At 41.7% G+C, this 12,709-nt stretch overlaps 1 protein-coding gene across 9 annotated transcripts in view; it reads right to left on the reverse strand.

Moving 5' to 3' along the window:
* Window positions 1–12,709, reverse strand: part of FGFR2 (fibroblast growth factor receptor 2) — an 86,356-nt gene that overhangs the window by 13,277 nt on the left and 60,370 nt on the right. For 7 of the 9 annotated variants that reach the window (XM_065672400.1, XM_065672403.1, XM_065672399.1 and 4 more), the window contains 3 exons: window positions 4,929–5,079; window positions 1,341–1,462; window positions 605–715 (listed from right to left, as the gene is read on the reverse strand). In XM_065672400.1, coding sequence (XP_065528472.1) covers window positions 605–715; window positions 1,341–1,462; window positions 4,929–5,079 — 384 coding nt within the window. Of the gene's footprint in view, window positions 1–604; window positions 716–1,340; window positions 1,463–4,928; window positions 5,081–12,709 lie in introns of all 9 variants that reach the window. The other 2 variants (XM_065672396.1, XM_065672395.1) reach the window with 1 other exon arrangement.

A 12,709-nucleotide genomic window follows, 5' to 3' on the forward strand; every position in this document is an offset into this window, starting at 1 on the left:
CCAAATGACTGGCCCAAAGCTCCATAGCAGGATAGCAGCAGAGCTACGATTAGCGTCTGAAAGTACCTAAACCCTGAGCTAGTGACTGTTCCTTTCCAGACTATGCCATGTACTCAACAGCAAGCATTTTCAATCAGAAAATGATGTGAGATCTCAAACAAAGGGAAAGTGCTTAAGACTTTTTTTAATTTCCAGAGATTTATGCCATTCTGCATCCCTTTACGTGACATAATTAGCTTTTAATAAAAACACTGTGGTCTTCAGAGAGTAAAAATGCTCATTTCAGATTCATGGGATACAAGTTCCACTAAAGCAGGACTGACAATTCAGAACAACAGGCATGGGTAAAGCCCCTGTAAAATGTCTTTTTTCCCCCTGCAGCAAGGGATTAGAGAGTTTTCATTTGATATAGTACCCTTTCTCATATTAAAGCTGCAAGTATAACGAGAGACAGGAGTTAAAATATTGCTGCTAAGCTAAGGAAATATCTAAAAATCCCATCACGGCATGACTGCTTCCTTAAGAAACTCTTGAAAAATTATGATTAATGAGACTTTTGCAGACCTGTTGGAAAGTCCTGCCTTACTTTCCCTTCTCTACTCACCATCCTGGGTACAGGCTCCAAGGAGATTGATGATGTTTTTATGCTTCCCAATCATCTTCATCATCTCCATCTCTGACACCAGGTCAGACAGATCTTTTTCTGTAGCATCATCTGTACAAGACACAGATTCAGTTTATATTTTCTAAGCATGCCACCCTGAACTTCACAAAGGCTCATCAGTTGGTGTAAAACGTGTGGTTCCGAATGAAGAATACAGGATTTGTTTTCCTGTATACACTCTATGTCACATAAAGTCATATGTTATGTCCCAACAAAAATAATCTCAGTCTCTGATAAACTGACCAACTCTTCAATGTTGTATGTTAAGAGGCAGCAGTAATATCAGACACGAAAATGCTGTCCTTAGCTATCAAGCCTCCAATAACTATGCCTTTTCTGCAAACTAACCTTATAATTAAATGCAAAATAAATAGGCACCAACCACCTGGACTGAATGGGCTAGGATACACATATTGACAGCCTCTGACATGAACTAAACTAAAAGCAGAGAGACCCACACGATGCTAATATATCTCCTGCCTCCTAAATACTCACTGCTCAAGATAAACAGGCTGTCAAGGCACAGATTTACACCCCAAACTGCTGAAGGCTGAGGTCAGCTATGTGCTCTTTGACCCCCCCATGATGACAGAGTTCAGATGCCACAAAAGAAACTTTTTGTGGATGAAGACTGCCATATCGGCCATTCTGATCCCTAATCACCCAATTTTCTTACCTTTCAACATCTTGACTGCCACAGTCACTGCTTCTTTAGGCCTGTCTTTGTCAATCCCCACCGCTTCAGCCATGACGACTTGCCCAAAGCAACCTTCTCCCAGGGGTTTACCCAGCGTCAGCCTAGAGGTGCAAACAGGAGATTAACACTCAGCATCTGGTGAAGGGATGCAGCCAGTGAAATTCCAGGGCTAAATATAAAAAGCTTTCAGCATCTTGCTGTAGCACGAAGCATTTATCATATGGAACTAATGAGACCCTGTGTATGCATCAGTTTTCAAGCGCGCCGCAGTATGTTTTCTTAGGGATGTGATAGCGACCATCTCAAAAGGGCAGATCAGTTGCTAAAGCCAGCCTTTAAGCTCTCCCTCTCCTTGTACTAAGAGGCAGGGAGACACAGCATGGAGGGGCAGAGCTTTCAGAAAGCAGCAATCAACACGTGAGCTTTTCCTGTCCTTGTACCATGGCCAGTCATCTTCTTTTTCACACTGACCACAAGGAGATGAAAGAAGTTTCTTTGGGCATGTTGCCACGTGGTCGCTTTCGGGCAGCTGATGATTTGTGTGGCAAAGGGTGGTATTAAGAGCAGAGGGATGTTTTAGATATTAGCTCCTGTGATATGATGGCACAGAGCAAACAGAAAGTAAAATCAAGTATGTTCTTGGGCAGCATAATTTTAGCTCAAAATTCATTCTTGCTTGCTGTTTGGGGACGCGTGCTGTGAAGATTTGCCTAATGATGTCTTGCACTGGAGGAATCAGCCAGGACAGACCGGACAGCAGGTCTGGGGGTGATTATCAAACTCATTTCTCTGTTGTATGGCTGAAAAGATGGCCACCCAGCTGCCTTCTTGAGGGAGAGAAGATGAGGGGAAGAGAAAGGAGGTCGGTGACAGTCGATGTGGAGAAGAGCTCCTAAAAATAATTTAATGCCCGATGCTTTGAAATGCAATTCACTTTGGAGTATGATTTCTCAGGGGTCTTGACGTCGTCCTTAGAGCAAAGGCACTTAACTGCTTTGAAAAAGGAGGTGTGTCTTCCATGAGGCTCTTGCCCCAGGTGGCTGCTGACAAGCATGCAGCGAAGGCTCAGGAGGGGTTACTGCTGTGAGGCACTGGGTAAAGGCTCCAGTGATGCTGACGCTTTTGTGCCTTGAGGAGCTGTCAGGAGCTGCCATGGTCACCAGCTCTGCTCTCTGCTGCAAGTTTCACCATGCATACAGAGGCGATGCTCTCCCTGCCCAGTAGCACCTCCATGGGACAAAGCACCTGGCACACTCGAGCATCCCCTACAAGCTGTCTTCTTAACAGCCACCCCAGCAAGATCCAACATCCTCAAGCATTCCCTTTGATCCTTTAAGGGGCAAGACAGGATGCTTTATTTACCCACGGCTGGGTCTAGCATAGAGGTTGCTTCTTGGCTGCAGGCTCTTTGCTGTCACAACTGTCATGTAGGAGGGTAACAGAAGATGCCTCCTGCCTGCAAGCACTCGAGTTCTGCTCAGAAAGTGGGAAGCAGAGACTGGAAGAAACTGAAACTCGGTTATAATCACAGTATCCACATCAGAAACCTTTTAAGAGGAGTAGTTATTAAGTGTGCTGTGCAAAGTGTGTTTTGCAGAGTGTATGTATACCTGCTTGCAAAACGTGCTCAGCTGTAACAGACACAGAGATGTCAATCTCAGATTTATGAGGATGAAAAGATAAAATTTAAAAGAAACTTCAAAGCCTTTGGGCAAGATCTTTCTTGTTCCAGCCTAAATGCTTAACAGCCAGATTTGGGCTCCTTTACTTGCAGAGAGTATCATCTAACAACAAGAAGCAGTGCCATAGCAGAAATCCGGGAGGGTGGTTGATGAGATTGATGCTGCTGATGTTATCCAGAGGAGGGGTCAGACTCAGATAAGCATTTTCATAACCAAGTTCTTAAGGATTGGCTTTTCATGGTCAAAAGCAAGATTCACGGATACAGTGTATGTAGGGACTCATTCTTAAAGCATGGACTTCTGTCTTCCCCAGTGAAATACAGGGAGAGATTGTCATATCATCCACAGGAGAGCGTTAAAGCAAGGCGCAGTGGTTTGAAAACCCTGCTTATCTACTTGGGCACAAGTCAGAAGTGAGAGGTGGCTCCTCCGGAGGGCAGCCCGCTGACTCCTTGTCAGATGCGGTCTTTGCCTTGGTTAGAATTCCTCGAGCTGTTTTGGATCGGTTTCTAAAGCAAACGCGAGTTTTAAAAGGTGCAAAGACTGAAGGGCAGCGTATGCTATGCTGAGGTCACTCCAGAACTAAAATTGAATTTAGGATCTTGGCAGAGAACAAACATTTGCATTGGAAACTGGTTAATTTATGTGCTATTGCCCTGCTAGGACTAAAGTAACAAACCCCTCATTGTGTGCCTCCTGCCCCCCAACCTAATAAACTGCCTCTAAATAGCCTCCTTTCATTGCAAACCTGCTCCACCGCCATTTGTGCTGAATGCTGGTTTGAAATGTTTAGCACTCTAAATTTTTCCGCATTTAGTGTATCCCCACAGGGTCCGGCCTGACAGAAGCACATATACAGGCCCCCACTGTTGACTAGAATCCTGCAGGTGGCAATTACAGCATTTTGCACTGCTTTGCAGCTACATCATTAAAACGATTTCCAGAACAGTTGTCAGAAGGGTCAGAATTACAGCTCTGCCATCCAAAAGTTACAACCCTGAACCTTCAAAGAGAACTGTTCATGATAAAAGGGGTTATTTTCTCAAAGCCACCTAAAGACTTCTTCAAGTTAGTATTAACGTTAACATATAATCACGGTTCTACCTCTATTAATATTATCTCTCTTTTACGTGTCTTCTTTACATTAAAAAATACGCTTGCATCTTTAATTAAATTATTCAGAAGCTCATTTTGCATGTTAGTCAATAGACTTTGAAGAAAACATTATGGAGCCACCTGAATTTGCATATATTAAAATTCAGCAAGCTCTGCTTGAAGCCTAATACTTTTAAGCCACAAAAGTTACACGTATATGCATACAATATGCAAAAGCTCCCCCTAAATCAAGAATCACCATCTCCATTAATACAGGTTAATATAAAATCAAAACAAATCCTACCCAGAGTCTTGACAGAAAGATTGTCTAATACCATATTCTAGACTTTATCTCCTACATGATATCGTATTACCTGCTCTATAAATATTAACTAAGTAATAACTGAAGAACATGGTTTCATGTACGGAAGTATTGCTTGAGGAAATCTTGCCTGTCCTTCACCAATGCTTGTACATGGCTATTTCTCCCAGTCTAGACCATATACATTTTGAGATAACATTTGAGGTCCACTCTTTTCCTGATAGAGGAGATGCATTTTAGCAGAACATCTGAAAAGCTACAAGAAATCTGAAAATAAAACCAGAACAACAGGCAGAGAAAATCTAGTTTCTATTTAAACAACCTGACTTCAGATAATTGAATTGCATCTTGATCTTCAGGAGATTTGGGTAATTGAGATTTCCCAGGTTTCTTGAGTTAAAAGGACACAGTACAAATCATGTTCTTCAGATGTGCATAGCTAGTGAAATGATGAAACAGACTACATACTTATCTCTTGGAAACTCCCATTTTGGGTCTTCCGGCAATTCATATTCCGAGACTCCTGCCAGCATGGGGGCATCGGCAGTAGAGGAGAGGCGAGTGGTTATCCTCACCAGAGGTGTGTTGGAATTCATGGAGGAGCTCGAGTCGGCTGACACCTATTGTTGTAATACAAGATGCAAAAAAGAAAGGCAGAGATGTAATTCTGACCCAAAATCTGAAACCCAGCAGCATTTGACAACCAAGCCAGCTCAGAACAGTGGTATTAGCAAGTGAACCTACAGTCCTGTTTCTAGTGCATGATTCTCACATATTTTCCCTCCCTGTAAGCACAACAGTAACTCTAATTGCTGCCAAGGCTGTGCCTGCCCCATAGGCCAAAACCCATGTAAGTTTTAAATGCATTCACTCTGAAGACAATTTTACTATTTTTTGGTGTTAATAGGAAATTCAAATTTTGGATTTTTGATTAAAAACATTATTTTTGCAAAGGCTCCTATATTTTTCATCAGAGAAGGGCAGCAAAGCTGGTGAAGAGTCTGGAGCACAAGTGTTATGATAAATGGCTGAGGAACCTGGAGTGGTTTACCTGGAGAAAAGGAGGCTCAGAGGGGACCTTACTGCTCTCTACAACTACCTGAAAGGAGGTTGTAGCAAGGTGGGTGTTGAATTTGTCCCAGTTAGCAACTGATAGGACAAGAAGAAAAAAAACTGAAGTTGCACCAGGGAAGGGTTGAATTGGATATTAGGAAAAACATCTTCACCAAAAGGGTTATCAAAAGCATTGGAACAGGCTGCCAGGGCAGTGGTGGAGTTATCAGGCCTGGAGGTCTCTACAGGAAATGCAGATGTGGTGTTTAGGGAAATGGTTGCATGGAGACCTCATAGCAGCCTTCCAGTATCTGAAGGGGGGCTATAGGGATGCTGGGGAGGGACTCTTCATCAGGGACTGTAGTGACAGGACAAGGGGTAACGGGTTAAAACTGAAACAGGGGAAGTTTAGATTGGATAGAAGGAGGAAATTCTTTCCTGTTAGGGTGGTGAGGCACTGGAATGGGTTGCCCAGGGAGGTTGTGAGTGCTCCATCCCTGGCGGTGTTCAAGGCCAGGCTGGACGAAGCCTTGGGTGACATGGTTTAGCGTGAGGTGTCCCTGCCCATGGCAGGGAGGGGGGGTTGGAACTGGATGATCTTGAGGTCCTTTCCAACCCTAACTATTCTATGATTCTATGGTTTAAGAGTGGACTTGGAAGTGCTGGGTTTATGTTTGGACTCGCAGACCTCAGAGGTCTTTTCCAACCTAAATAATTCTATGAATCCATATTTTCTAAGCATTCAATATCGAAAGCATGAAAAAGCTATCACAATAATTGGGCGATACTCAAGTTTTCAGTTAACTACATTCTTAATTAAAGATTCTGCAGGCAATGTGGAGAAGTGCTCCTAAAAATAATTTAATGTCCAATGCTTTGAAATGTAATTCACTTTGGAGTATGATTTCTCATGGGTCTCAACATTCTCCCTAGAGCCAAGACACTTAATGATAACTGCTTTGAAAAAGGAGGCAGCTCTTCCATCCATGTAACAAAACTTGGTTTGGTGTGAATCCTCCATAATGCTCTTTGCCCAAACCTGCAAGCAGCAACCTGCTGTCTGCTGACCTCAGAGTTCCATGTGATTATGAAGACAAAACAAAAATGCTTGTATTGACAGTCTTCCCCTCCTTTAAGTGTGAATCCTCCTTCTCTCTTCAGGCCATGAAAGGCTTGGCCAAGCCCAAATCTGGTGGTCAAAGCAGGATGCAGGTTCTTTCACAGTGACATCACTGGTATCATCCTCTCATCAGGTGGCAGGAGATGCTTCTCAGCCAGCATTGCTGGGACCCTGCCCAAGCTGAAAGCCTAGAGGATCAGAACAACTACCACTGTTGACCTTCGTCCCCTTTGCCTAGAGTCAACTTTGACACCAGGTTTGCTCATGTAATACTCAGGGTTGCTTATGTAAAATGTCACCAGGTTACAATTTTGGTCCACAGATCTTATGACTAGATGAAGCAAGTATAAGCAAATAGATCCTAATAGCATTAAAGTGAAAATCAGTGACACAGTGATATGAATACAAAATCCTCTTGTCTCCATGACACCTGAGAAGTCCATATTACTGCTTCTTTATATTAAGCCCAACTAGCAATTACAGCATCTCAGCTCACGGAATTACTCAAGTTCCTCAGAATGGGGCTAGGCGGCTTTTTCAAGTCATGCTCTTATACAACATATTTTGACAAGACAAGGCAAATGCTCTTAAACAGATTTCTCTTCATAACTCTTGACCACTTGTTTTAAGAGGTCTTTCTGCAGGAAGATATCCTCAAACCCATCTCACCAAATGGTTTTGGCTTCTTGACACCTTCTTCTAGGACTAGAGATGAAGACTGGAAAGAGGTTTCATAAGGAAAAAGTGTTAAGGATTGCTATCAAAAAAATAGCCTGGGTAATCAGTTTTGCAGCTGACAGACCTTTCTTGGTGTCAGGAGCTCCAGTTTCTGTATGCAAGACACTAAGGTGTCTATGGAACAAGAGAGTATAACTGCACAAATTAGGGTACTGTTCAAAGGAAAGCTGGACCCCACTCATTCATTCCATCATCTTCAATCTTAATATTTATTTTGGCAAACCTAAGTACCTGGCACATTTGTCTGGGATAATAGATACGGTGACCACTTGGGATACAAACAGAAAACTACTCTTAAGGCAGACTACGTAGCTCCAAATAAAATCAGTAAATGAATACTGAGCAGAGTCCAAGAGAGAGATGCTGCCATACCCAGTCTACAGAGGGGAACACATCTGCTAGAGCATTATGGCAAGCCAGCATAAGAACCAGGGCTGGAATCAGACTTTTGCTTGTATTTCTGCTCATTTTCATTATGACTTAAAAATGATGCTTTATGAAATGAACCAGCTCAGCACTACGAGATGTGCAAACGTCCACAAACAATATGGCAACTCCTCTGTCCCCCAAGAGTTCCCCCAAATTTCATTTTCCTGTTATTTCTGGATTCCATTTTTACCATCTTTCACTACAAACCTAATATTCTATGACCACTTCCCCCCACATTTCCAAAATCCACCCATTATTCTCCAGCCATTCTACCAAGACTTTTATGTAAGTCTTGATTCTCCTGTATTTATTAACATTGTCTTTATTTCCTTGCCTTTCTTTGCCATTATAGCCATTGTTTTCATGGGACTTCAGGCAGGCATGGAAGTGAAACTGCCAAATTTAGATACCCCTTATGTATCAGATATGGCCCAAAACATTCTGGGGTCTTTTTCTTCATGAATGCAATATTTGTATTAGACACTGTTCAGATCTCTGCCTGAGTTTCATCTTCTCCCTAACTCTTACCCTACAATTCAGCAGTCTTAGCATGGTTAAAACCTATAAATGCAAACTTGCAATAAACAGAAATACTCTGGTGATGCATTTTAAACACAGAAGTTGAATAGTAATAATGTATAGAAAAAAACAGATGAAAGACTCTGCCAGTTTCCCTTTTAACCCTATTGCACATGTTTACTTCATAACTGGATGTCTGTCCAGAGATGCTGTAGGTAACCAGAGTGCATTAATGTGGATAGGAATGATGAGAAATCCAGAAGAATTTCTTATTCACTGTCTGGGAGAAGAAAAATGGACTGTACTCCCAGGGAATATTCTTCTGATTGATTAACTGGAGCAGTACAAGGAGTTACAGGAGCTCAAGGGCTATAAAAATCTGCTCCAGAAAAGATGAGGCCAATCCAGGCCGGCCTGTGATTGGAGATTTTTGTTTCAAAATGGCCTTACAACTTTTCTGCAGTAGTCAAGACTTAACCTTTGAATTCATCCCTTAAGCACCTTCTTTTGTTGCCTTAGAGTGCACTATCAAACAATAAGGAAAACCCCACCTACTCCAAGGTCAGTAGACATGGTCAACTTCAATGCATACATTTAAGTAAGAGCATATAAAGAAAGCCTTTTTCTACCTTGCTCCTTGCAGCACTGCTCTCCAACCTCCTACCATGCAGGCTCAAGAACCAGTGACACTCTTGACATAAGCCCTACATTTCAGCATGTGCTGTTGCCTTCAAGTATGTGGATGCTCTTTTTGCTTCAATTATGCAAAGACTCAAGGTACACTGGACACAAGCCATAGAAGCCATAGTGAGTATTTGCCTCAAGCCTGTAATTGTACATGGCCAATATACAGACTTCAGGGCCACTCTGGGGTCTATCAGGTGTCAAGAAGCAGCAGCTGGACATCTAGTCAGAATGCATGAGCTTCTGGGCAGTCACCCAGCTCACCACCTTTATGTCTTCGCAGAGACAAAGGAACAAACCCAAGCCAGAGCAGAGAAGCAAGGAAGGGCATCTGATATAGGTGGACTAGACTTCTTCAAGGTCTATTCAGTGACACTTGTTTTAAGTGATAACACTACACTAAGGAACCATTTTGAGCGCTTAATTAAAGCAAGACAGAAGTCAGCGTGACTTAAGCAAACACTGAACAGGACCTCAACCTCAACAGAAAGGTAGACCTCCACCATAAAATATTCTTTGTGTGCTTCCTTTCCGCTTTTAAGAGGCCAGAACCAAGGAAAGTACCAGCCTCAGACAGGACTTCAGCCCCAGATCTGCACTTCAGAAAGAAAAAAGCCCGCTGTGTCCAAACATCATGGACCAGTGCATGATTATATCCCCAATGTATTTTTCCTTTGGCCAACACACTGTATTTAATCAGCTCTAAGTTAATGCTTTACAAGCATTTCTAAGCAGTGGAGCATTTAAAACAAACAAATCTTTGCTGGAATCTTTAAATGCCATGTGGCAAAATCAGCTGCAGAGCAGTGTGTAATTGTCTGTAATTGATTATGAAGGGTGTTTTCCTCCACTGATGATTTATACCATGTCCTGAAGCCTAGATCTGTCAGTTCTGGCACCCATGCTGTGAGATTTTAGCAGTCATGCAGTGATTTCCTATAATTGTCAGTCTTTTTGAAGGCTCTGCTATAAAAGTTAATTTGAAATCATATGCATATATGTATATAAATATAATTAGTAAGTAATGCTATTAGCTGTTGGTGTATACTGTTAGGTATCAGTCTAGCTAAGTGCCTGGATCTAGGAAAATAGAAGGTTAAATGCACTACACACAAAACTGAGGATTCCTAGTGCTAGGTACTGACATTTACAGCACACATCATCACCCCTTCATGAAAAGCATTCCTTTTGAAACACTTATAACAACATACAACGGCATAACAAATGAGGACTACTGAGCAAGTCAATGGTTTCCACCCAGAGAAATCCAAGGCTAGAGCAAGAAACTAAAATAGGTATTAAGGTGAATTCCTTGCAACCTATCCTACTGACAGTTGTGTACTAATCTTTGTAGTTCAGAGTCTAGTCTTTAAAACGAATGACACTTGTACAGCTCAATACTATGTGAAATACCATGTTACTTTACTTGTTCCACATCACTTGTCTTTTTGCAGGTTCTAGCTGATATCATTTTGAATTAGCTATTTTCTGGGTGAGCTCAAATCTTACTTTAAACCAATCAGTCTTTGTTCATCACAAAGGCACTCATTATATCTTTATGAAGGCTTAGACTCAACAACGACAGTAGATATAAATTAATGGGAACATATTTAAAAGACTGAGCATAAGAAATCATTCTTCCCTGTTTAAGACACATATGTGCGCCCAAGTCAAGGGGTCCATATTTGACAGATTAACTGTGATAGCAATAATGAAATGCTCTAGTGATGACACACACTCATACTTGACTTTGACTGGGCAAGTCACCAGAGACTGTCCTTTTGTCTTTTTCAATTATAATTATTTGAGAAGAGAAAAAATAAGTTCTACAAAATAGATGTATATCCTACTAAAGACTACTCTGTACCTTTTTGGTTCAGTGACCCTGCCTCCTGAAGCCTACACTGCAAATCAGCTTGGGATGTTCAATCCTACAAATACTCCTTCCCCCTCCATCTCAAGCTGTACTTCAATACAGAACATTGCTAATACCAACAGAGCAGTGCACACCTCTGCTTTTATATAAAAAGGAGGAACTGTTTGCTGGATTTCCCTGTAAGCAGTTTCTATTTTGAAAACCAAGGACCAGATCTAGGGAGGCTGAGGTTTGTAGGGGGAGGAAACTGATAAACCCTGACTTCATCATGACCCCTCCTATAAACGTGAAAAGAACTGCATTTTGGCAGGGGAAAAAAATGCCTGCATGTGGGGAATGATAAAATCCTGTAGTAGCTCAGACAAAATAGTGTATGAGAATCTAGTCCTGCAAACCAAACCATATGTTACTCAGCAAGACTCTTCTCCGGCTTAGACAAGATGGCATCACAGTCATGCAAATGCCTCTTTGTGAACCAGGATTATTTTCATATCCAAATCCTTAGGGAGCTTGACCCAGCAGCAGAAAGCTTTGAAAACAGTATCAAGAATTCCCCAATCTATGGCCTCATTTCTCTGGAATTCCAACAAAACCCATAAGCCAGCCCCAGATCTCTGCCCAGCTCACAGTCTACCTGCCACAAGCATCTCCCCCATCCTCTCAGCAACTCAGCCACTTTCTCTATTCCTCAACACACACAGCACAAAGGCAAGGGAGAACCTTTTGTGACCAACAGATAAATAAAGGTTCAGTGACAATACCCCAGCAGGCTGTAAATACAGACCTCTGAAATGCAAATAAACCGAAACAAAAAGTAAAGCAAAACAAACAGAGCTGAATCATCCAGAAACACAAGCCCATGAAATAAAATATCTCCTAGATTATTTTTGATGTTTCTTGGTTTTTGACAACAATTCTGATATCCAAAACCAGCTGTAAAAAATGCAGAAACCAAACAATTGCTGCAGCCTCAGATACTAAGGAGATGCTAACTGAAAAATTAAGGAATCTTCACTGTTGATGAGCAAGTCTTCAGGGATTGCTTGCTTTATCCTCCTTCTACAAACTCATACAGGCAATTAGTGAAATAACCAGTGAAATCATCAGAACAGAAATACAGATTTCTTCTAATGCTTATAGAACTTACACTTCCCTCTCTGAAAATATGAAAGCAGAGAGCCCTTCAATGAGAAACTCCTGTTCACAAAAAACTACTTGGGAGAATTGAGAGTAGTGGAATTTTTGCTTAGGGGTTGAAATAGGATTCGTGCTTTCAAACGTATACAGTGCTCCTCAAAAAATTATTCCCACTTTTAAAAACAAAATGCTGTTTTGGCGAAGAAGATCCAGAAAAACAAAACACGTAAATAAAATCCTATCTGACAGGCATGTTGTAAGACAAATATTTTTTTCCTCTGTGAAACAATAGCTTTGGAGAAGGTCCATATTGCATCATTTAACGATAAATAACTAAACGGAGGGCAGTGGTTGGCACTGCTGTCACACGCAATGAAATAACATTCTCCCCCTGAGGAATCATTTCCAACGGACACAACTGAGCTCACACCAAACCCGAGGTATTTTTTAAGCCGTCAACTTATCTGAGTCATTATGATGCTTTTGTATTCAGGCAGAAATCTAATAAATGTCTTTTATCTAAGCAGCTGACATGTATCTCTCTCTGGTTGAGTATATGACATTAGAAAAGCCTTCTTTGTCCAGAAAGCTACACAGATTTTTAGCCACAGAGATGTGCGAATTGAGCCAAGGGCTTCTCGCTCTGATACACTCATAGTCCCTCTTCTTCCCAGTGATTTCGAAGTAAATGAG

Source organism: Lathamus discolor, chromosome 3, assembly GCF_037157495.1.
Source record: "Lathamus discolor isolate bLatDis1 chromosome 3, bLatDis1.hap1, whole genome shotgun sequence".
NCBI lineage: Eukaryota > Metazoa > Chordata > Aves > Psittaciformes > Psittacidae > Lathamus > Lathamus discolor.